The sequence below is a fragment of the Pan paniscus genome, chromosome 14 (genome assembly GCF_029289425.2).
Source record: "Pan paniscus chromosome 14, NHGRI_mPanPan1-v2.0_pri, whole genome shotgun sequence".
NCBI lineage: Eukaryota > Metazoa > Chordata > Mammalia > Primates > Hominidae > Pan > Pan paniscus.
In genome coordinates this window covers 53,539,231-53,564,417 of record NC_073263.2, presented here as the reverse complement: position 1 = coordinate 53,564,417, position 25,187 = coordinate 53,539,231, and the positions used below count along the sequence as shown (strand labels likewise).

Sequence of the window (25,187 nt, the reverse complement as noted above, 5' to 3'; positions counted from 1 at the left end):
TAGTAATGTGTGCAGTTTTTCAATATGACCTGATTCTGAGTAGTTTGAAGATCATTCCAATGATCTTCACCAACTACCAGCTGTCCTTAAATACAGTCCCTCATAGGATGCACAAAAGAGCCTGGGTTGGAGGGTCAGCCCTGGGAAGCTTGGGGTGGTCTGCAGATCTTGTCAGAAGATGGCAGTCCTGTAGATGAGGAAGGAAGAGGCCAGAGGTGAGGAGCAGTTAATGGTAAATAGCAGAAACTAGAGAGTGATGTGGAACGAATAGGAGGCATGGCGCACACGTGCTGGGTCCTGTCGTGTGTTAACCTCATCTAATAGTGTGCACTTCAGTGAGATGAGACTATTTCACTAAAGAAACAGGCTTCGCTCAACACCTCTCAAAGAGACGTGAGCCAGACAAATACAGGGAACGGTGCTAAAGTGAAGAGTAGGGGGAAAATACATTTAGGGTCATTAACAAGCAGTTGCTGAAATCTGGAATATATACATCTTGTAAAGATTTAACAGTTTTTAAATCTTAACATGTAAAACCTGTGGTATAGAACCAACCCTCCACCTCACACATACGCTGTATTTACATTTAGATATCTTTCATCTCCAGTGGTCTCTGGCAGTCTCTAAATCTTTCCTTGTTTTTCGGGACCTTGACATTTTTGAGTACTGCTTAGGTATTTTGTAGACTGTTGCTCAATTTGGGTTTGTCTCACAATTGGACTAAGCTTATGGATTTTGGGGAAAATCACAAAGGTGAAGTGCCCTTCTCATCACATCATTTCAGGGAGCATCAGCATGACTTCTTCCTGGTGTCGTTCACCTTGATCACTTGATGAAGGCAGTGTCTGCCAGGCTCTTCACTATCAACTTCATAATTTTCCATGTTCATGCTATGTTCACTATAAGTGAGTCACACACTCCAGCTCGTAGTCAAATGCAAAGGAATTAATCTCCACCTCTGGGGGTGGGAGTATAATCCAATAATAAGTCGTTTGTTTTCTTGCTTAAATCGTTCTAGCTTTGGCCATTGGGAGTTGTTTCAGGTCACCTCCTGTGTCCCTTTGAGGTGCCCTGGTTCTTTTGGAGCACTTCCTTTCTGGCACTACAAGATGGTCCAGACTCATCTTTACCTTCTCTGCCCCAGCCCCAAAATCATCCATTTCAACAAGGTTCCCACTGGTTTAGAAACCGAGATCTGGGTGCTGGGTGTGCTTGTTGCTCCTGGGGTGTCACTGCTTCTAGGCCCTCTCAGCAGACAGAGCTAGGAAGTATATGTGTGTATACTAACCTGTATACACTGTATAATTGTATATCCATCCACACATCTCTACAGTTATTTCTGTATCTCTCCATCTGTACATACATTAAATTAAGCATGGGTCCATACTGATGTCTCCAACTAACCCAGTACTACAAGGTTCATTCTAGCCTTCTTCTCACGCTTTTCTGTAACTTCTCTCCCTGACAATGAGAAAACTGGCTTGTACCATCCGCCATCTGCTTAGCTGTTCAATCCCAGTCTATTTGTAAAGCAGTTTCCAAATCATTAACCCATACTCCTGGGAGAAACAAATTTACCAACTAAGGTACAGAGTTTATATATCTTTCCTATTGTCTCATGGTTTCCAGTCAAATACCATTTCCCAAAATTACTTGGGTTAGCTCTTTGAAATTAGCTTACCACTCTCTTGAAGATTTTTCAAGTTAAAGCAGGCATGGATAGTTTTAAGGATATTTCCAGGTACTCAGCTTCCATATATACTGTATTCCATACCTCTTAGTCATCTTCAATCTTGGCATTGCCCAAGGGCATAAACATTTCAAAACCATCAAACAAAAAAAACTTGAAATTATGTACAGTTACTGAGAGACTGGATAAGTATTGGACAATAAATCCTTTTCAAAATCAGAATGGCTTATGGGGTTTTGCTTTTAATAAAATTTCAGAGACTAATGGAATTATCAGTTCATGATTGTAAACCAGTTTTGGTGACAGATTACTATATGATTCTTGAGATACAACTAGACAAAAATTGAGGGACACTTTTAACAAAGCTTTTCATTCCTATGTACTTATTTCTCAGCACTTACAGCCTTAAGAAAATGGAAGAGAATCAGTGTTAAACTTCATTGTAGCAAGAAGTTAGCATTCATCTGTGGATACAGGAACTAACGGTGCATGGGAAGCCCATCCAGGTCTTAAAGAGATGAATTTTCAATACAATTTTATTTTTTATATTTAATAATTATCAGTATTGTGATACATTTTATTGTGATCAATTGTGTAGTACTAGTAATTTTAACAATTTAATCCAGAAAAAATAAAATTCTATGAGCAGGAAATATAAATTTCCATTTCTATACTTCTTTCAGCAGTATGATAGGATGATCAATAAGACTTTCAAGTATGAAAAAGATAACGGGTAAAATTCTATCAGGAAAGTAGAATGAAGATATGATTTAATGAAGCATGTCTAAGAATTCTAGGGAGGAAATTTGGGTGTGGTCACTGACACATGTAATTAAACAAAAACAAGTAGATCATATACCTACTAATATTTTGAGGGAATTTCACTGCCAAAGAAACAAACATTGGATATTCCAACTGCTAAACAACTTTTGGACTCCTGCTACGGGCTGCATTCACCCCCGCCGCGGCCACCCCCAATTCACATACTGAAATCTAACACCAATAACTAATAATGAGACTATATTCGGAGACAGAGACTTTAAAGATGCAATTAGATCAAAATGAGGCCTTTAGTTCAGCCCTAATCCAACTTGACTAGAGTGCTTACAAGAAGAAGAAATTTTTTGTGGCGGGGACGGGGAGGGGGCGGCGGAGAGATGATTTTAAGAAGGAAAAGTAATGATGTAAACTACGATTTTTAAGAGTTTTTTGTGGGGTTTTTGTGTGTGTGTGTGTGTGAGATGGACGATGGAGGGTACCATATTACTGTAGTGTTTCGATTCAATTGGATATATTTAACTTGCGTCATTATTTACAATTGCTGAAAATTACATTTTTTTCAACTACTTAAACATTTTAGACAGCAGCTTGATGTGCAAATCCAGAATGAGGCAGGGTGGGATGGGCACTGGGCGTGCGTGCAGACGCTTGGGCAGCGCCGGTTTCGTTAGAAAGTCCCTTGGCAGGCCGCCGCTGTGGCCCAAAGAGTAGGAAGCCGTTCCAATCTCACGTCCACCTTTTGGCAATATCTGAGAACTTGTACAAGAAACACTCTTCCTGTCTCAGTTTAGCTCATTTGTAAAACTGGGAGACTACTGCCTTGAGGGGTTGTAAAGAAAAGAGAGAACGTTTGCGAAGCGTCTGGTGCACCTTAAGCAAGAGCGGGGAGCGCTACTGTAGACTGCAAAGCAAAGGAATCCCGACCCAAGGCAACGGGACGGTTGCGGGGTGACTCTGCCGGGTCTCCAAACTCCCTGGCGCCTGACCCTGCCTCGAGGTGGCCTGGTCCCCAGGCCATTCCAGACCCGCGCCCCGCCCGCGTTTCCTTGCGCGGCTCCGCCCCGGCCGCAGGGAGGCGCAGCGGCCCCGGGAACCCGGATCCTTCCGGGACGCTTCGTTGGCCCCGCGGAGCCGGCGGAGCAGGTACGCTGCAGGGGCCGCCCTTAGTTCTTGCCCGGAGCCGCCACAGGGCTTCGGGAGCCGGGCAGGGTGGGGGAAAGGGATGGAGTCTCGGCCTGGGGCGGCGGGGGCGGCCCAGAAAAGGCCTAGCGTCCTGGACTGTGTGGGTGTAGCGTCCAGGGCACGTCGGTCTCTATGGCAACGCTCCACACGCGGAGGTCGGGTACGGGTAAGCGTCTTGCCACCCACCCGCGGCCGCTTTTCCAGGGGCGGCCCTAGGGGAGAAGGAATTTTCCTAATTTGGGGGCTTCCATCCTTTGGTGCCACTTGGGCGGGAGGGTCGCGGGCCCTCAGTTCCCGGCGAGTCACCCCCGGCCCCAAGTCCGTATGCGTCTCTCTCAGAACCCGATCCACCGGTGTCTGCAGCCTCTCCTGGCTGCGGAGCTGGTTCCCAGCCCCCTGCAACCCAGTACCGACTTCCCACCCTGACATAAAATTATTCGAAAACAAGCCCCCTGCTCACCCCATTAACAACAACAACAAAACTGTATTATGCCCTAACTGTAGCATAAAGAGGAAATAGAAGGAAAGCAATAAGTAAGAAAGTACATATTTCAATCTGAAAATGCTTGGCACTACTACCCTTGGAAAATGTAGAGAAGTAGCCAGTAGCCGCGCCTGGGGAGTCGCCTGAACGTGACGGCAGCAAATGCAGATTGTTGGGTCTCCGGGACCAGGAGCAGCGTGGCCAGTGAAGCGCGTGGTTTTCCCAAATGGTGAACAATTCTTGGTAAACCTCCAAACCGAAGTGCAATCAAGCCTTGATTTACATGTAGTTGCATTCCTCGAAAAAAAAAGAAGCGTTCATTAAAACTGCAAAAATACTTAGCATTTCGATGTAAAATAGAGTTTGGTTTGGTTCTAGCCACAAACGGATTTTTCCACGCACAGGAATGTATAGGAAGACTCTCCAAGATTGTAGGGCCGCGGGGTAATCCTTTATTGTGCGGGACTGTCTCTCGAATCGCAGAATCCTACCATCTCAGGCCCCAACCACCTGTAAACCTCATGCCTCTGAATCTTGGGAAAACAGCTTCCCCACCCCCATATATTTCCAGAATTCCCCCTAGGGGGCAGTACGTCCCCACTAAGAAAGGCTGAACTATAAAAGTGCACAAGCCTAAGGACATTCCTGCTTTATAAAGGTGCGAAACACCGGATATAGTATCTTTCATTCTCAGAACAAACTTGCAAAACAGGTATTGTTATTCCATTTTAGAAATTAGGAAAGTGAGGTTTTGCCAGGTTAAGTGACTTACCCGAGAATACAGGGCAAAAGTGTATCAAAGCTGAGCTATGACCCGTGTCTGACCAAGAAACTCTGTCTCATTTCAGTTATCTGTGGCCACAAGGAAAGTTATTTGTCTCTGTCTTGGCAAGGCTGGGAGGAAAGTTTTAGCTAAGTGAGTTCTTTTACACTTTAGTCATCAGTTTTCTGACTTTGTTAGTCTTTATGAGACGTGTGTGATAAATTTACATTACTCTAATTCCAGGAACCTCAGCCCATTGGAGACCATGGATAAGTACGATGTGATTAAGGCCATCGGGCAAGGTGCCTTCGGGAAAGCATACTTAGCTAAAGGGAAATCAGATAGCAAGCACTGTGTCATAAAAGAGATCAATTTTGAAAAGGTAAAGTTAAGAAGTTCAAATTTCTGTTAATTTTCAGTGGGATATTCAGCTGGCTTTTAATCCAATATAAAAAGGAAATTTTTATTTTTTATAATTTCGAATTTTAAGCCATAATTGATTTTTGTTAATTCAACCTCCTAAGTCCATTGTCCAAACAGCAACCAATGATCTCATTTTTAAAAAGAGGCTGGACGCAGTGGCTCACCCCTGTAATCCCAGCACTTTGGATGGCCAAGGTGGGAGGATTGTGTGAAGCCAGGAGTTCGAGATAGCCTGGGCAACATAGCAAGACCCTGTCCCTGCTAAAAAAAAAATTTTTTTAATGAAAATAGAAAAGAAATAAGATCACATCTCTGTGGCTCCTATGGCACTCCTTAGGGTGCCCTGCAAGGCCCTGTGAGATGCCAGCCTCCTCTGTTGCCCTGACTTTTCTCTGTGGTGCACTTCCTCTCTCCTTATTCAGGTCCTCTACGAGGGGTTTTCTGCAAACATCCTAGCTAGAGTAGACCCCCAGCCACAATCACACCTTATCACCTTATCACACCACCTTGGTTCCTGGTTTCTTTTTTGTTTTCTTTTCTTTTTTTTTTTTAGACGGAGTCTCGCTCTGTCACCTAGGCTGGAGTGCAGTGGCATGATCTTGGCTCACTGCAATCTCCACCTCCGGGATTCAAGCAATTCTCCCACTTCAGCCTCCTGAATAGCTGGGACTACAGGTGCATGCCACCATGCCTGGATAATTTTTTGTATTTTTAGTAGAGATGGAGTTTCACCATGTTGCCCAGGCTGGTCTTGAACTCCTGAGCTCAAGTGATCTGCCCGCCTTGGCCTCCCAAAGTGCTGGGATTACAGGCTTGAGCCACTGCTTCTGGCCTGGTTTATTTTCTTACTAGCATGTATAATGCTCTGCAATTACTTTGCTCTCTTAATTATTCATTTGTTTATTGCTTGTCTTCCTCAGTATGCAGAACAGTTCCTGTCACATAATAGGTGCTAAACACATTTATTGAGTGCACTGAATGAATAGAGGAAAACCATATGTAATTGTTGGTCTAATGATTTTGGAAAATAAATATAGTTAATTAAAAATTAATAATTTTTGCTAAATCCACCTTGGTCAGTGTTTATGTCACCCTCTTTAGTGATATGTTCATTTCATAATACATTGGGACAACAATGTCCATTGTTTGCTAGAATTAATTCTAAGGCAAGTCTTGTTGGTCAGCTTCTAGAGGATTTATAAATGAGAGTAGCATAAGAAGTTCCATACAAAGTGTGTGCAAAATGGACTACCCAAGTTACACCATATGAATATACTTAATGCCATTGAATTGTACACTTAAAAATCGTTAAAATGATATAAATTTTATCTTACCACAAAAAATTGCAAGAAAACCTACCCAAACTTAAAGCTCAAGAGTAGATGACTGGCTTCCAGGGATAATGATTTATTTCCCAATATAGGTCTCTTTTTGTGAATCCATGGCATATTCATAATAATGTCCTCCTATTCTAGTGGCCCGCAATAGCTTCCTCCCATGACATTATTCTGCTCACTCTCTTTTGTTTATCTGACTGCTCTCCCTCAGGCTTATCTCTGTCTTCGCCCTGTGTATGTCCTCAACCATGTGTCCTTTTCTGATTTTCTTTTTCTGTCCATTGTCACCTAAACTGCCCCACTTCAGTGTTTACCAATAAGTAGATCTCTCTTAAATCTCTGTCTCTACCCCTGGCATCTTTCAGTACCCTAGTTCTGCATTTCTTCTGCCAGCTAGATAACTTCAGGTAATATCTGTGGTTTTATTTTGAGGTGGAGTCTCGCTCTGTCGCCCAGGCAGGAGTGCAGTGGTGCCATCTCGGCTCACTGCAAGCTCTGCCTCCCAGGTTCATGCCATTCTCCTGCCTCAGCCTCCCGAGTAGCTGGGACTACAGGCGCCCGCCACCACGCCCGGCTAATTTTTTGTATTTTTAGTAGAGATGGGGTTTCACTGTGTTAGCTAGGATGGTCTCAATCTCCTGACTTCGTGATCCACCCGCCTCGGCCTCCCAAAGTGCTGGGATTACAGGCATGAGCCACCACGCCCATCCAACATCTATGTTATTAATCTATTGCTGTGTAGCATATTACCCCTAACTTAGTGGCTTAAAGAATAAACATTTATTGTCTCAGAGATCCTGTGCATCAAGAATTTAGGATGACGATCATTGAGACCACCTTGGAGGCTCGGTATCACAATTGTACCCAAAAACAAGTATTAATAGTGATTCTTCCTTGTTGTAAGCAGACCCACTTCACCTCCTATGTGCTGCGCTGTATTAATGTCATCAGTGTCCTTATGGTTGCCAGCCTGAAAACCTTGGGATCGTTTGTGAGCTTATTCCCTCTCCACATTCAATTATTTGGCGAATACTGTTGACTCTTCCTCTTCCTTGAATTTGCTTCAGTCCTTTTGTCGAGGCCCTGGGTCACTTGGATCCTTCAAGTGGCTCCAGCCCAATTTTGATAATGCTCCAGCCATGCCCCCAAACCTTCACTGGGACAGAGGCTGTAAAGAAAGAGTTGCCTAGGTTTGACTACATAAAAATAGAAAACGTTTGTATGTCAAAACAAACACTATAAATAAATTCAAAGAAATCGAGAAGGTGCCAAAAATATTTGCAAGTATTGACTTAATGGTGTTAGCCTTTTATTAAATCAATAAAAAGATAAAATCCATATATGAAGTCATCGTACAAAAATTTGAAACTCAGTAGAAAACTAAGAAATTAGGAGTTTATTCAAAGAAAAACCCCACAGATAAACAGTTAGAAAACAAATGTCCAACAGTAGGTAATTTGTTAAGTAATTTATAAAAAGCTAAGTGGCTATTAGAAATCATGTTGTAGGTGAAGCATTGACATGGGAAAATTTCAATGTTTGCAATGTTTAAGAAAATAGTAAGTGTAAAATAATATAATCTTTGGAAAAAAATATATATTCTCCATATATATGTATACCTACAAATATGTTCATATATGTACAAAGAAAGACACAAGTTGTTATTATTGAGGTAGAAAGTGGGGTTTGCCTTGTGCATTTTTTTTGAGACAGGATTTCATTCTGTTGCCCAGGCAGGAGTGCAGTGACATCATCATGGCTCACTGTAACCTTGAACAAGCCATCCTCCTGCCTCAGCCTCCTGAGTAGCTAGGACTGCAGGCATGAGCCACCACACCCAGCTAATTTTGAAATTTTTTTTAGAGACAGGATCTTGCTATGTTGCCCAGGCTGGCCTCAAGTGATCCTCCCACTTTGGCCTCCCAAAGTGCTGGGATTACAGGTGTTAGCCACTGTGCCTGGTCTGCCTTGTGCTTTTATATTGTTTCACTCTTCAGAGAAGTTTTGAGACCCTCTCTGATTTGCTCCAAAACTACAGCTCCTATCACATACCCTACTTTTTTCCCCCACTCCAGCCTCTGCATTTGCTTCTGGGGCTACTTCTTCCAAGGTCGTTGCCTGCTGATCTCCCAGCATCAAGATCCCACTTGTTCAAGGCTGAGCTCTACCATACCTCCAGAATCCTCCCACTCTAAAGAATTTATCCTTCTCTGTAAACTTGCATAACTTTTATTGGAACCTCTGTTATAGTACTGACTGCTTTCTTTCTGGACATGCTTTGGCTGTTTATTTTGTGCCTTCTCCTCCTTATTTAGCTGTAATATGTTCTGTGAGGACCGAGTCCATGTGCGTTTTGTGCTGGTATTCCACACAGCACCTAATGCTTGGTGCCAGGAGATATTCAATAACTTCTTATTGGATAGTTGATTCACTGGACAGATGCTTTCAGGCCCTCTTGCTCTACTGTGAAGCTGGTATATACTTAGGAATTATAAAACCATTTTAATTCTATGTAAAGAGAAAATATTTGAGAGGCGAATCTCTATAAAAATATACATTACTGCATTTCATAGCATCTCTCCCATTCTTTAGTATAATCAAAAATTGACTATATTTTTCTAATAGAGCACCAATTTTTCATCACTTTACTCATGAACTACTCTTGTCACTATGCCATAAATAAGTAGAATCTTATATTAGACCTCATTATTCTTGTTTTCCCATATCTCTTTATGTTATCGAATTTACCTATAATATCTGTGTCACAATATTAACATTTATTACTTCTTTCTTCCTATCTACTCTCATGTAGTTTTTCATTACTTCTTATCTAGAGAAATTTATTTCTTCTCTCTAATGCCTCCCTACTCCCTCCACTAGACCCCAGAACTAAATTGCTTGTTTTCTTACAGGTACCAAAAAGCTAATATTTCTCTTATCATCATACCATTATCAAGCATGTTCTTTTCCTTCTGGGCTCAAATAAAAGTGTTTTATCTTTCCTCAATTGTGAAAATAAAAATGTTCATTGTAGAAATTTTGAAAAGAGCCAAAGGAGAAAATAAGACCATTTAGAGGAAAATAAAAATAGCATATAACCTCTTTCTTAATCATTATGAACATTTTGCTGAATTTCTCTCTAGACTATTTTTAATGTATAAGTATATAAGTTATTAGAATGATTGGTGTCATGGTAGATATACTCTTTTTTTTTTGAGACGGAGTCTCGCTCTGTTGCCCAGGCTGGAGTGCAGTGGCGTGATCTCTGCTCACTGCAGTCTCTGCCTCCCAGGTTCAAACAATTCTCCTGCCTCAGCCTCCTGAGTAGCTGGGACTACAGGCGCGTGCCACCATGCCTGGCTAATTTTTGTATTTTTAGTAGAAACAGGCTTTCACTATGTTGGCCAGGCTGGTCTCGAACTCCTGACCTCGTGATCTGCCTGCCTCGGCCTCCCAAAGTGCTGGGGTTACAGGTGTGAGCCACTGCACCCAGCCCAGATATACTCTTTTGTAACAGTTTTTTATATTAGCAATATATTGTGAATATTTCCTCATCTCATTCAATATTTTTATATAACAAAATGTTGTCATTTAATGATATTAAATGTGTTCACACTAATGATAAAGGGACCACCTGCAGGGTGTCCATTATATGTCACACCATCCTGGGTGTTTTATTATGTATATCAACTCAATTTAATCTTCACAACCACTTAAAAGGTAGCTCTCATTACTCTCACTGTACAAGTGAAAGAGCTGAGGCTAAAGAGGTTAAGCAGTTAGCTCCAGGATGCACAGTAATCAGCAGATCCATCTAAGTCTTTCTCTGCTCTTTCCGTGATACTACATTGCCTCCCTTTATTTTTAATGACTGCATAGCATTAAAGTGGTAGCAGGTTAAAAATACCATAATTTAGCTGGGCATGGTGGCAAGTGCCTGTAGTCCCAGCTATTCTGGAGGATGAGTTGGGAGGATCCCTTGACCCCAGGAGTTAAAATCCAGCTTAGACAACATAGCAGAACTCTTGTCTTAAAAAAAAAAAAGCTAGCAAAACACCCCTGTAATTTATTTAACTCTTTTTCTATTTTCAGATAATTACATTGTTTGGTTGGGTTTTTGGCTACGATTCAATAACATTTAATATGTAAAGTATGATTCATTTTTATTAAACAAACTATGTATATATGCTTGCCTATATATGCATGAAATAAAAAGCTCTAACTATTAACAACAGTTATCCCTAGGGAATATAGTATTAGGTTGGCGCAAAAGTAATTGCATTTTTGCCATTAAGAGTAAGGTTACCACCTATGGGCTTTCATCTGTGGGCTAGATGAGAAAGAAAGAGGGAAGTTTCACTTTTACCTTATTCACTTCTATTTGACTTAAAACAAGCATGCATTATTAGAGTAACTTAAAAACTAGCAATAAAACACTGTAACAAAGTCTTTTGTATGAGAACTCTTCTGTACACTTTTATTATCTTCTTTGGATAAATTTCTAGAAGAATTAGTCAAAAATAGGAACATTTCCCTCATGCCTGTAATCCCAGCACTTTGGGAGGCTGAGGCAGCTAGATCACTTGAGGCCAGGAGTTCGAGAGCAGCCTGGGCAACATGGTGAGACCCCATCTCTACTAAAAATACAAAAAATTAGCCGGGTATGGTGGTGCTTGCCTGTGGTCTCAGCTACTCAGGAGGCTGAGGTGGGAGGATCACTTGAGCTCAGTGGGCAGAGGCTGCAGTGAACCAAGATCATGCCACTGCACTCCAGCCTGGGTGATAGAGCAAGACCTTGTCTTAAAAAAAAAAAAAAAGATTTCTTCAGCAGGATACAGACCCCCCGCAAAAATGAACATTTTAAAGATTCATATTATATATTGTAAAACTGCCTTCCCAGAAATATTTTATCAATTTGTGTAGTTTTACCAGAAATAAATGAGTGTCCATTTTGCTGCTTTCTGGCCAATAGTGGTTATTGACATTCTTTTCATCTTTGCCAATTTCATACATGGAATACTGTATTACATTTTGTTTTAGCTTTTATTCCTTTTTTTTTTTTTTTTTGCAATGGAGTCTTACTCTGTCACCCAGGCTGGAGTGCAGTGGTGTGATTTTGGCTTACTGCAGCCTCCATCTCCCAGGTTCAAGGGATTCTCCTGCCTCAGCCTCCTGAGTAGCTGAGACCACAGGTGTGTGCCACCACGCCTGGCTAATTTTTTGTGTTTTTAGTAGAGACAGAGTTTTGCTATGTTGGCCAGGCTGGTCTTGAACTCCTGGCCTCAAGTGATCTGCCTGCCTCGGCTTCCCAAAGAGCTGGGATTACAGGCATGAGCTACCACACCCAGCCAAATTTTGCTTTAGTTTTTATTCCTTTGATTACTGCAGGAGATTGAATATTTTTTCTATCAGCCATTTTTATTTCTCTTGTTTTTTTAGAGTTGACTATTCTTGTACTTTGCTATTTTTCTGTTGGGGTGTTTGCCTTTTTAAAAATTATTTGCCATCAATTTTTATATTATAAATATATTTGTCATATATGGTACAAATATTGTATCTTAACCTTTTGTCTTTTAATTTTGTTTATAATATTCTTTTAAATAAATAGTAGTTAGGAATTTTTTAAGTTGCTAAATGTATCCAGCTGGTAGGAGTAATTTAGCCGTTTTTGTTTTGAAACTCCTATGTACTGACTATACAATTTAAATTGGGGCAGGAAACACTGAAGCTTAGAGGGGTTAAGGAACTTACTGAAGGATCCTTCAGCTGAGATGTAGGGAAGCTAGAATTGAGAATATTAATTTTTAAGAAGTTCTTAAGTCTAAATGAGAATGAGAAATCTGGCCAATGTTGAAGACCTCTAATGGGTGGAGGCCCCGTGGACATCAGAAAAGCGGGGCAGTCAGGGGCTGGAAGTCAGGGTAGAAATGACAAGTCAGCAAAGCATCAAGAGTGAGGAAGAAAAAGTAGAAATGAGGTGTGGCCACTGGTACTGGCACCAAACCCCTTGGCAAGTATTGTCTATAGGTGAAAGCAGAACAAGAAAATACACCCAAATACTTCTAAAATGAAGTCATGCAAGACAATTTTTATTTGAAAATGAAAAATGTAGTCATCTTAATACAAAATTTTACTGGCCTGATTTCTGTGGGATATGACACATTTTCTTTTTTTAGATTTCATTTGTTTCTTCTCAGCAGTGATTGCTCCTGGAATGTTGCATTTTTATAAAGAATTCCTTTGCTACTGAAAGATAGATATTAAAATATGGCTCCATATGGCTAGATAATGAACACGGTACCACCAGTCCAACTTTTAATGTAGCAAAACTTCACCAGAAATATTTATTTTCTTGATGATGGTTGTCAACAAACCATTGACGAGATGTAGGGTACTCTGCTAATTCTAGAAATGTTGTTTCCTGCCATTGAAAGATCGTTTTCAAAGTGACATTAAAAGCCAGTGGAATCCTAGAGAATTTTAGATGGAAATGAGCAGAAAGCATGTTCTTGAAACCAAGTTAGCTTTATAGACTACTCTGTCTCTTAATGTAATTTAGATGCCCATACAAGAAAAAGAAGCTTCAAAGAAAGAAGTGATTCTTCTGGAAAAGATGAAACATCCCAACATTGTAGCCTTCTTCAGTTCATTTCAAGGTTTGATTTTCTAATATTCCTTAAGTATTTTTATAAAGTATAGGCATGTTGACATATGTAAAAAGATTTGTTCCTAAGGACTGTGTATAAATTAATTTTTGTAAATGGGTCATTTCCCCATTTACTTAAATTGCAGCTTGAGACGTCCTCGTTATTTCCTCTCTAGTAAGTTTTTGTAGACGGCTTTCTTATGTTTTCTTGTTTTTCTGCCTCTCCTTAATTCTCACTCTCCCAAAAAATTAATGACTGGCTTATTAGCTTCTTTGCTGTAGTAACAACCCCCAAATTTAAGTGACTTACAATAAGACACATCTATTTCTCACTTACATTACATGCTAGCTGTGGTGGGCTGGGGTCTTGAGTCTGGGGCCCAGGCTGAAGGAGCAGCTCAGATAAGGAACCAGCTGTTCTCATAAGCAAGAGAAGAGGGGAAAACACAGAGCCCACCACCCTATCGCTCTCAAAGCCCTGCTAGGATGTGTGTGTTTGTGTGTGTGTGCTGGGGGGTACTCTGTTTACATGAGATCCTGCATATCCTTAGGCAACAGATGGGACTGTGTAATCCTCTTACAGAGAGCCAGCAAACAGCCACGCACCATAGCCTAGCACACTGCCACGGAGAGGGGGAGAACTTTAGGGAAGGAAGTACCTTCCTCTGTACACCTGAATACAATTCTGCTGACAACTTTAGGGAAGGAAGTCCCTTCCTCCGTACACCTGAATACAATTCTGCCTCCACCCATCACTGTAGTCCAAAGGTAAAAAATAAATAATAAATGAAGGAGCATTGGTCAGACAGCATTCATTCACTGAACTGATACTTATTGAGTGCTTACTATATGCCAGGCATTGTTCTAGGTGTCAGGAATATAGCAGTGAACAAAGCAGATGAAAATCCCTGTTTTCATGAAATTTATATTCTAGTGGGAAGAGATAGACAATAAACAAATCTACAGTATGTCAGGTGTGTCTTAAGTTGTGACAGGGCTGTATGTGCTGACAGTTTTATGAAGGGTCATTCCCCAGCCCAGCCCCCAGCGCAGGGCTGTTTTAAGACTGATAAGTAGTTCATGGAGCAGAAGTGTTAACCTCAATATCTTCAGGCATCATCAGTTGGGTAAAAGTCAGTCAACAAATAAATACAGCCACTGTGTCTTGAGTATGTAAACTGTGCAGAGCGCTGTGTTCCTTACTGATTAAAACCGCTACATTCAAGGTACTTCTGTGTGTATGGCCCTTCTTTGGCTTCTGGGTATTTAAAAAGAGCTCTTGGGACTCTTCTGAGGTCTTCCTGGGAGCAGAACAGTACACATGGTCTGGAATTGGGTTGCATGGAATAACTTTCAAGGAAAGCCACTGAATAAAGTGCCCTGCATTCCTGTCCATTGGCTACTGATAATGCTATAAGATGGTCTTTCTCTTCTTTATTTTGTTTGAGGTTATTATTGTGACTCTCTGGCTAACTCCTACTTATCCTCAGGCCTTTTCTGAACTCACAATTCAAATTACAGCTCCCTTTGGTTCTCTTCCACAGCAGTTGTACTTACATATGTCTATTTATATAATTATGAATTTGTTTCATATTTGTCGCCCTTTACATAGTAAACTTAATGAATTTTGGGGCCCCATCTGTTTTGCTCACCACTTGATCCTTGCCATCTAGCACACAATGGCTGCTCAATACCTATTTACTGAATGAGCAAATGGACTGGACCACTTTTAGAGACTGGAGTATTTCCTTATACCATGTGAGATTGATTTTTGAGGACAGTTTACCACTGGAAGCTTTTGCAGAACTAAGGTCATTTTTACAGTATACATAACCTCTGCTGTGTTTGTTGATACTGTAAGTTTACGTTTTCTTATGACTCTTTTTAAGTAGAGCACCCCTGTGTTTAGGAAAGCTAGAGCTATTGTGATGCCTTTGAGTTTGCTTGGCTGATTGCTGGGACTTGAACTACTGAGCTTATCTAAAAGCCTCAGAGGCCTCGTAGCCTCTGTCTTTTAGAGAGTGTAGGTAAAGGCTTGTTTTCCCTCAAATCGCTTATCTCTGATCATAAGAACCATGGCTCTAATGTTTGTCTATAGAAAATAGAATGTTTTGGCCGGGCGCAGTGGCTCATGCCTGTAATCCCAGCACCCTGGGAGGCCGAGGCGGGCGGATCACCTGAGGTCAGGAGTTCAAGACCAGCCTGGCCATGGTGAAACCCCGTCTCTACTAAAAATACAAAAAAATTTAGCCGGGCATGGTGGTGTGCACCTGTAATCCCAGCTACTTGGGAGGCTGAGGCAGGAGAATCGCTTGAACCTGGGAGGCAGAGGTTGCAGTGAGCTGAGATTGCGCCACTGCACTCCAGCCTGGGCAAGAAGAGTGAAACTCTGTCTCAAAAAAAAAAAAAAGAAAATAGGATGTTTTTATTGGTCTGAAGCAACATAAGAAAAATAATGAGAATGTAGTGATATTTTCCTAAGACTAAATTAATTCCATGTAAATTCCATCAATAAACATTCATTAAGTGTCTGTTATATGCCAGGCATGTTCTAGGTCTTGGAGATATATCAGCAAACAAAATAGGCAAAAATTCCCATGCTGTTGTATTTGTTTTCTATTACTACATAACAAATGAACACAAATTTAGTGGCTTAACAACAACACCTATTTATTATCTCTTGATTTCTGTAGGTCAGAAGCCTGAGGCTGGCTTAGCTGGATTCTCTGCCCGGAGTCTCAGCTAGTTGAAATCAAGGTGTCAGCTGGGACTGTTATCTGTGGCTCATGGTCCTCTTCTAAGCTTATTTAGCTTGTTATAGATTTCATTTACTTGCAATTGGGTTAATTGGATCATGACTCATTGCAGCCTTGAACTCCTGGCCTCAAGTGATCCTCTCGCCATGGCCTCCAAAAGTGCTGTGAGTACTGTGCCTGGCCGGAAAGAGCTCTTTTACATTTATTTAAACACAGAGTTTTATTTTATATTACTCTAATGCACACATAAAAAAGAAAATATAAGCAAACAAAGTTGGTTAAGGTATTCTAAAAATTATTTAGGCAGTGAAAACATTAAGCCTGCCGGGTCTACAGCAAGTGATTGGAAGATGCCAATGTCTGTAAGAAACAATCTTGATTTTTTTTTTTTTTTTTTTTTTTGAGACAGTCTTACTCTGTTGCCCAGGCTGGAGTGCAGTGGTGTGATTACAGCTCACTGCAGCCTTGACCTTCTGGGCTTAAGGGATCCTCCCACCTCAGTCTCCTGAGTACTGGGACTACAGGCATGTACCCCCACACCTGGCTAATTTTTGTATATTTTTTCTTTATAGAGCCAGGTTTTCGCCATGTTGCCCAGGCTGGTCTCAAACACCTAAGTTCAAGCAATCCACCTGCCTTAGCCTTGGCCTCCCAAAGTGCTGGGATTACAGGAGAGAGCTGCTGCGCCAGGCCCTTGATTTTTTAAAAGTGCATTTTAGAATGAATTATAATAATTGTTTAATAAATGTTGGAATTTGACAAATAAAAAGGTTATTTAGTGCCCCTCAATTGTTTTGAAGTGTCAGTGATCCATGAGCTTTACAGCAGATGGAAAATTTGAGAGCATAAATGATTTTTCCAGACACTTCCAATAAATATAAAATGAACAGTGGCTAATGGGGAAAAATCCTTATTTTACAGTCAGATAATGCTAATTGACATTAAGTAGTTTCTTTTTTTTTTTTTTTTTTTTGAGACGGAGTCTCACTCTGTCACCCAGGCTGGAGTGCAGTGGCACAATCTTGGCTCACTGCACCTCCACCTCCCGGGTTCAAGCAATTCTCCTGCCTCAGCCTCCTGAGTAGCTGGGATTACAGGCGCCCGCCACCATGCCTGGCTAATTTTTGTATTTTTAGTAGGGACAGGGTTTCACTATGTTGGCCAGGCTGGTCTCAAATTCCTGACCTCAGGTGATCCACCCACCTCGGCCTCCCAAAGTGCTGGGATTACAGGCATGAGCCACTGCACCTGGCCAGTAGTTTAAGATATCTCTGTTGGCCGGGCGCGGTGGCTCACGCTTGTAATCCCAGGACTTTGGGAGGCCAAGGCGGGTGGATCACGAGGTCAGGAGATCGAGACCACGGTGAAACCCTGTCTCTACTAAAAATACAAAAAATTAGCCGGGCATGGTGGCGGGCGCCTGTAGTCCCAGCTACTCGGAGAGGCTGAGGCAGGAGAATGGCGTGAACCTAGGAGGCGGAGCTTGCAGTGAGCCGAGATTGCGCCACTGCACTCCAGCCCAGGTGACAGAGCGAGATTCCGTCTCAAAAAAAAAAAAAAAAAAAAAAAGGTATCTCTGTCATGATGAATTTTTAGTCAGTTTCTTTCACCAAAAGCCAGTGTAAGGTTGAGTGAGTTGGAGGTTGGTGAAAAGGAAGTGAGATGAAATAATGTCTCCTCTGTTTCATTATTCTGATTCTTCCATGGTTTTGAAATTGCCATCCCTTCATTGCTGTGGCAGACCTTTTAATGACTGAGCTTCAATGATAAGAAACATCAATTCTCCTAAAAGTAACACATTCCTGAAAATAACCGATCTCTAGATATTAAGGCATATGGGGAAGCATCTTCTCAGAACCCTTCCTAGATCTCCAGTCTTACTTGCATGCGCTTTCTCCTCACCCTCCAGCCTACAGACTTCACAGCACTTCTCACCCAATGCTGAGGGACTCCCCAACTAGACTTCGCCTCCTTAACAGTAGAATGGATGGCTTCTTTGCTTTTTATTCCTTCACAGCATTCCTTGCTTTTGCATGTCCTCAATAGAAGTTTGTTAATAAATGAATGGATCGTCTCTTAAAGAAGAGAGGAGGAAAAATTGAAATATGTGAAAGAAGATGCATGGTTTGTGAATTAGAAGCAACCAAGGGTAGACACTGCCAGGTTACTGATATCCACCGTAAAGTTGGTTAGGGTACTTTAAAGAGTAGGATAGCAAAAGATAGATATTTGGCAAGAGATTTTGGCATTTAGTGGGTACTACAGGGGAAAATGTTATCAACAATTGCTTATAAGACTGATTTTGGCGCGTATGTTTTGTGTTCCTTCGGGATTTTTTTGTTTGTTTGTTTGTTTTTAATGAATCCACTCAACAAACATTTAAGCCCCTTTGATGTGCTAACTACTGTTTTAGGTACGAAAGAATGAAGTGTAGACAAACAAGTGAGTAGAAATCCTTCTTTTCTAACAAGATCCCAGCTGTTAGTTGGTTGGCTAATGAAGAAAGCTGGTTAGAGCAGAAAATCATCTGTTTTAGTCTATTCCAGCAGCTATAACAAAATACCATAAACTAGGTGGCTTATAAACAGCAGAAATTTATTTCTGGCAGTTCTGGAGGCTGGGAAGTGCAAGATCAAGGTGCAGGCAGATTCAGTGTCTGGTGAGGGTTCACTTTCTGGTTCATAGATGGTACGCCTCATTGTGACTTCACATGGTGGAAGGGGAGAGGGTTCTCTCTTGGACAGCAATCCATTAATGTGGGCTCCACCCTCATGACCTAGTCACCTTCCAAAAGCCCTATACCTCCTAATACCATCACTGTGGGGGTTAAAATTTCAACATATACATTTGGGGAAGACAAAGACATTTAGATCCTAGCAATTATACAGACATATTTTAACATAAGAAGACATAATCATCCTTTGAGTGGAAATGGCCAGGAAAAAAAAAAAAGAAAAAAAATTTAAGGAAATGACAAGCATTTGTCAAAGGATAATTTCTTTTCTTTAATACGGAGCAAGTGTTTGTGGATAATCTGTCCACAATCCTTTTAGAAGTTTTCTAGTTATATTTCATTCATTTCATTCAACATTTAGGTCAATGGTTATTTATTTATTTTTAAACTCACTTTTACTGAGTCCTCCAAAATATTCAGGATAGCTTTTGGAGGAATAATCACATCTTTCATTTTCTATTCATATTTCACCAGTTTATGTAATAAAGACAAGAATAACTCACTACAGTTCAAGAAAATTCAGAATTATAGTTGGTAGATTATGAGTCCACTGACTATAGTTCTGAATTTTCTTTCTTATGTAAGTTATGTGTCTTATTTAGAATTTCTAGTCTCTTTTCTTTAATGTGGAGCAAGGATTTGTGGATAGTCTGTACATAATCCTTTTAGAAGTTTTCCAGTTATATTTCATTCATCCCATCAACATTTAGGTCAATAGCTATTTTTTTAAAAAACTACTCACTTTTACTGAGTCCTCTAAAATATTCAGCATAGCTTTTGGAAAATAATCACCTTTCATTTTCTATTCATATTTCATCAGTTTCTGTTACAAAGACAAGAATAAATGGCGTAAACATATTTGGGAAAAAACAAAATGATCTTGGTAAGATTCAGTCCAATTGGTAAGAGCAGAGGTACTTGGACATACTAGAGAGCCTAGTAGTATTTAGTGGTAACGTTGATGGGGCATTAGCAATGGAGAGTGTCTTGTAATCTAGTGAGTGGTTTAGGCAGAGGTCAGTTATAAGAATTTCTATTGTATTCAACAACATAGATAAATAAGTGCCATATAAATATGGCTTTATGCCCAAATTCAAGAAGGGGCTATTAATTCTTCCTGGGGTGTTATGAAAGAGTCACAGCTGCTATTTTTACAGCAGATTTCTAACCTCTCAAAGGAATGTATTAATAAAAATAGCCAACATTTCTTAAACTCTCATTATGTACAGGCATTATTCTAAGCATCTGACATGGATTAACTCATTTAATCTTTCCAACAATCCAAAGAAGAAATTTCTATAATATTTCCATTTTACAGATGAGGTAATGAGGCACGGAGAAGTTAAAGTTACTTGCCCAGAGTCACAGAGCTAAGAAATATAAATGGTATAGTGGAATTAGAACCCAGTCCATCTTGATTCCACAGCCAGAACATGACTGATAAATATCTGAAATCCTTCCAGCACCAAATGATTCCTTTTCTTACAGAGAATGGCAGGCTGTTTATTGTAATGGAATATTGTGATGGAGGGGATCTCATGAAAAGGATCAATAGACAACGGGGTGTGTTATTTAGTGAAGATCAGGTAAAAACTTCTAATTTGCTTTTTAATTTTATGTATGTGTGGTGGGGGAGAATTAAATTTATAATGTCGTAAGTAGTAGACTATGTTGATATAAAGCATGTGTTTTGGTAGAGAGATTGAAACCATAAAATAGTGGATCAATATTCTTGGTAGATTCAGTCCAGAACAAGTTTGCAATTGAACTTAAACTGAATTGTTTTTTAGAGAGTGAGATTTTCTTGAGAAAAGATAGTCTGTTTGGAAAATCTCATGTAGGATGCCTCTGAGATAAGTCTTCATGGTTAAAAAAAAATCTGAATGTGAGTGTTCCTTAGCCATTTAACATGTAACATATTTATAGCTTCACTGTTTTCTCTTTTACCATTTGGTGTTCTGTTTTAAACTAGATATCCCACTTTGCTAGGGAGGATAGAAGCTTGTCTTGGCAATGCCTATTTAGTTTCATTGGTTATTAAGAGGGGGAGATAAAAGATGAAGAATAATGGCCTCTCCCACTTTCTCTTTGCACAAATGTATTTCTCTTCTATACTCCAAGCCTCCCTGGAACTCTCTTGGGAGTGGTACTCATGAAGGAGACAGGTTTGTATGTGTGGAGAGGAATCTGAATTAGCTCCTTTATGATTGATGGTAAGGCCATTGCCTCAAGAAGCACACAGGAAAGACCCACCATCTTTCCTTTGGCCATTGTTTCTTTGTTCTATTTTAGCATGTAAGAGCATCATGCCCATATAATTTCCTCTTAAAGTTGAATATTTTGAATATATGAAGGATTAAAAAATCAATATCTCTAACTTCTGTAAGATTAATCAAGCATTCTTTGTATGCTCATTTATATTATATATTAAATTCCATATTGATAGAAACTCTTTTTTCTTATCTAGGTATTATTTTGCCACATTTTATAAAAATGCTTCTCATGACAAAATTTTGAGTTACATTTCTTTTTGTTGGGAATGAACTAAAATTACAACTGAATATTAATGTCTGGAATATAGCTTTATTCCTATTATTTTCCTCTTTCTGTATAATTTGGCAGACAAAGAACCAGTGAAATTTTAGAATAGTTTAAATAAATCTCTGTAGGCATAGAACACATTTTTATAAAGAGGCTCATGGTCAACAAAGATAAAATCAAATCATGACTTAGAAATAAAATTAAACTTCAAAGGTAAAGTATTTGTTGGTTTTATATTAGATATATCGATATTTTATTACAATTCCTAACCTCACAGATCCCCCATTTCTTCCTCTTTCTCTCCCCACCCTTGTCACCCTCCTTCCACTGTAAAGGAAGAACCAATGGCTCCCAGGTTATCAGGAAACAGGGCTGCTTGTGTACTATTCACGATGCAGTTAGCACCCCAGGGTTAAGTAGGAAAAAAAGAAAATCATGAACGGCATGCCTCTTTCCCTTGCTTCTACTTATCTTTTTCTGCATGTGGAATTTCCCTTGATTTTACCAGTGATATTTGGATTACTTTTCTGTGCCTCCATTTTTTTAGTTGTAGAATGAAAATAATAATATGATAAAGTGTACCTATTAACTTCATTCCTATAAATACACATACACTATATGTGTGTATGTGTGTGTGTGTGTGTATAATTTCTTTCTTTTTGCATGTTACCATGAAGACATTTCAGTGACTACCAGGCTATTCAGTGGCTTTGTTTTGTGTTCTCTCTATAGATCCTCGGTTGGTTTGTACAGATTTCTCTAGGACTAAAACATATTCATGACAGGAAGATATTACACAGGGACATAAAAGCTCAGGTAACAGCTCAGAGAGAAGACTAAGACAGAACTGATCTTTTCTTGAAGTACCTCAAACAACATGACATTTTCTCCATTTATAGAACATTTTTCTTAGCAAGAACGGAATGGTGGCAAAGCTTGGGGACTTTGGTATAGCAAGAGTCCTGAATAAGTAAGTACTTTGAAAATAATTTTTCTTTCTAGTCAAAATAGCCCAAATATGTATTTTTAGGTATCATGGATTAAGAAGATATTAAAATCTTGGTTGTCTAAATAATTTTAGGTAGCTTTATGTAAATGCATTACATCAGATGGTACTTTGAGATTAAAATTCTCAAGATAAATTGTGGTGTAATAGAATGATGTTGCTAATATTCTGTAGTGTGATTCCAGTTTATCAAATATGGATGTGACTGTAATACGCATAAAGCTAGAGAGAATTTAGTGAAATAGGCAGGTTTACACTTCTTAATGAAAAAAGTCAAACTGTAAAATATTTGAAGAGATTTATTGTGAGCCAAATACGAGTGACCAAAGGTCCATGCCTGTGACATAGCCCTCAGGAGATCCTAAGAACATGTACCCAAGGTGGCCGGTCTACAACCTGGTTTTGTACATTTTAGGGAGATGCAAGACGTCAATTAGATGTACATGGGTTTGGTCCAGAAAAGTAGGACAACTCAAAGCTGGGAAGAATGGGAGGGAGCTTCCAGGTCATAGGTGGATTAAAAACTTTTCTGATTGGCAGTTGATTGAAAGAGTCTATCTAAAGACCTGGAATTAGTGGAAGGGAGTGTCTGGGTTAAGATAAGGGGTTGTGGAAATGAAGGTTTTTATTATGCAGATGAAATCTCCAAGTAGCAGGCCTCAGAGAGAATAGATTGTAAATGTTTCCTCTTATCGGATTTAAAAAGGTGCCAGACTCTTAGTTAACTTTTTCCTGGATCAGGAAAAAGCCTTGGAAAAAGAAGGGAATTTTCTTCAGAATGTAGATTTTCCCCACAAGAGATACCTTTGCAGGACTATTTCAAGATATGGACAAAGAAACATGATTTGGGGTAAAATATTTTGATTCCTTTCAGGCCTGCTATCTGTCATGTGATGTTATACTAGAGTCAGGCTGGACTTTGGTATCTTATTGCTACAAGGAGTCTGCTTTGTCAGTCTTAAGGTCTGTTTTAATGTTAATGCTGGTCAACTGTGCCTGAATTCCAAAGGGGAGGAGGAGATAATGAGGCATATCGGACCCTGCTTCCCATCATGGCCTGAACTAGTTTTTCAGGTTAACTTTGGAATGTCCTTGGCCAAAGGGAGGGTTTATGAGTTGGTTGGGGGGCTTAGAATTTTATTTTTGGTTTACACACCTCCTAGCAGAATAAATTGGTGCACCTGTTTGGAAGACAATTTGGTGGCAATATGTACCAAGAGATTTTTAAATATTCTGTTTCTGGAACTTTCTTCCAAGGGAATAATTTGAAATTTGGAATAACGTAAATGCCTAAATAATTGGGAAATGGTTAAATTTAATAAAGCTTGGCATGGCCATGGCCATGTACCTAAATATATCATAAACATTTATGGTTTTGAAGACTTCTTGATAACTTTGTTATACAAAGCAAAGAAAATGGAATTCTGAATTTTAAATACATTGTGATCACAGTTATATGAAAAATATGTGTGGAAAAAAGACAGGAAGGAAATATATCAGAATTTTAACAATAGTTGTTTTAGGTGCTAAGATTCTGGGTAACTTTTTTCTCCCTTATTCATTTTTGTATTTTCCAAGTTTTAAATCATGAGGTTGCAATTTGATAATCTCTACATCTGAGAGATTTTTATAACATGACAATTTCATCTCTTTGTGGAGTCTTTAAGCCATAAAAAATATATTTTAATGTGTAAATTTTTGGGAGGTGAATTGTAAGTTTAAAAATCAGCTGATTTAGTTACTTTATCAACATACAGTGTTTTGCTTTCTTCTAACACATGTATGCATCAAATCTTGTGTTATCCATTTTCACATTTTTTCTTGCATGTCCATGTCTTAAGACTTTTCTTACTCCAATAAAAAATCATGCTGATTTATTATTTAATATAATTTACTAGTTCCATGGAACTTGCTCGAACTTGTATTGGAACACCTTACTACCTGTCCCCAGAGATCTGTCAGAATAAACCCTACAACAATAAAACGTAAGTTGCTGACTCTTAGTTTGAAAGTGTCAGTAAAATCTGATGGATGACACTGAATGAAGATTCCAGAAACTAAAATTCAAATCTCTTCTCTCTTTCTTATGGTACTTTTGTAATTTCATTTTCTTCATGTGTGAAATTGTTCTGGACCAAACTGAGGGTTGGGTTGCTATTTCTCGTGGTCCAATACGAGATGCAGATGAACTGGGGAGGAAGAGAGTTTTTATTTCTGTAACCAGTACAGGGAGAAGGCCTGGAAATTATCACCAGACCGACTCAAAATTACAAAGTTTTTCAGAGCTTATACACCTTCTAAGCCATATGTCTATGTGTAAGTGTGCATTCATTTAAAGACATACTGATTAACTCCTTTTAATTTATAACTAAGGTCTGAGTCTTGAAGACTTTCTTGTGGAGCCTCAGTAAGCTTACTTAATCTAAATGGGTCTAGGTCCTGGGGTGATTACCCTTATTTTGTCTCCTGCTAAATCATGGAGGTTTAGGGAGTTCCTGCAGACCTCCAATAAACTTGTTTGTGGAGGCCTGGGGAGTTTCTTCAGACCACCAATAAAACTTGTTTAATCTTAAATGGCTCCTGTTAAGAATTCCTTCATTATTTCATCATGGTTTAAGGCCCAGGAAAGTCCTAGGCAAAACTCTTGCTGGGCTTTTGTTACATTACAGCCTTTGTATAAGGGCACTGGCTTTTTTTTTTTTTTTTTGAGATGGAGTCTTGCTCTTGTCACCCAGGCTAGAGTGCAATGGCACGATCTCGGCTCACTGCAACCTCCACCTCCCAGGTTCAAGCCATTCTCCTGCCTCAGCCTCCTGAGTATCTGGGATTACAGGTGCCTGCCACC

General features: G+C 39.7%; 1 protein-coding gene across 4 annotated transcripts in view; it reads left to right on the top strand.

Annotated features, from left to right (window-relative positions):
* The first annotated feature begins 102 nt into the window (after positions 1–102).
* The window catches only part of NEK5 (NIMA related kinase 5), a 93,753-nt gene continuing 68,668 nt past the window's right edge, over positions 103–25,187 (top strand). Inside the window, exons 1-8 of one of the 4 annotated variants that reach the window (XM_034936747.3) lie at positions 103–3,613; positions 4,985–5,052; positions 5,143–5,281; positions 13,219–13,315; positions 20,284–20,381; positions 22,069–22,152; positions 22,236–22,306; positions 24,241–24,327. In XM_034936747.3, coding sequence (XP_034792638.3) covers positions 5,165–5,281; positions 13,219–13,315; positions 20,284–20,381; positions 22,069–22,152; positions 22,236–22,306; positions 24,241–24,327 — 554 coding nt within the window. In that variant the 5' untranslated portion in view covers positions 103–3,613; positions 4,985–5,052; positions 5,143–5,164. Of the gene's footprint in view, positions 4,380–4,984; positions 5,053–5,142; positions 5,282–13,218; positions 13,316–20,283; positions 20,382–22,068; positions 22,153–22,235; positions 22,307–24,240; positions 24,328–25,187 lie in introns of all 4 variants that reach the window. The other 3 variants (XM_034936746.3, XM_055096809.2, XM_055096810.2) reach the window with 3 other exon arrangements.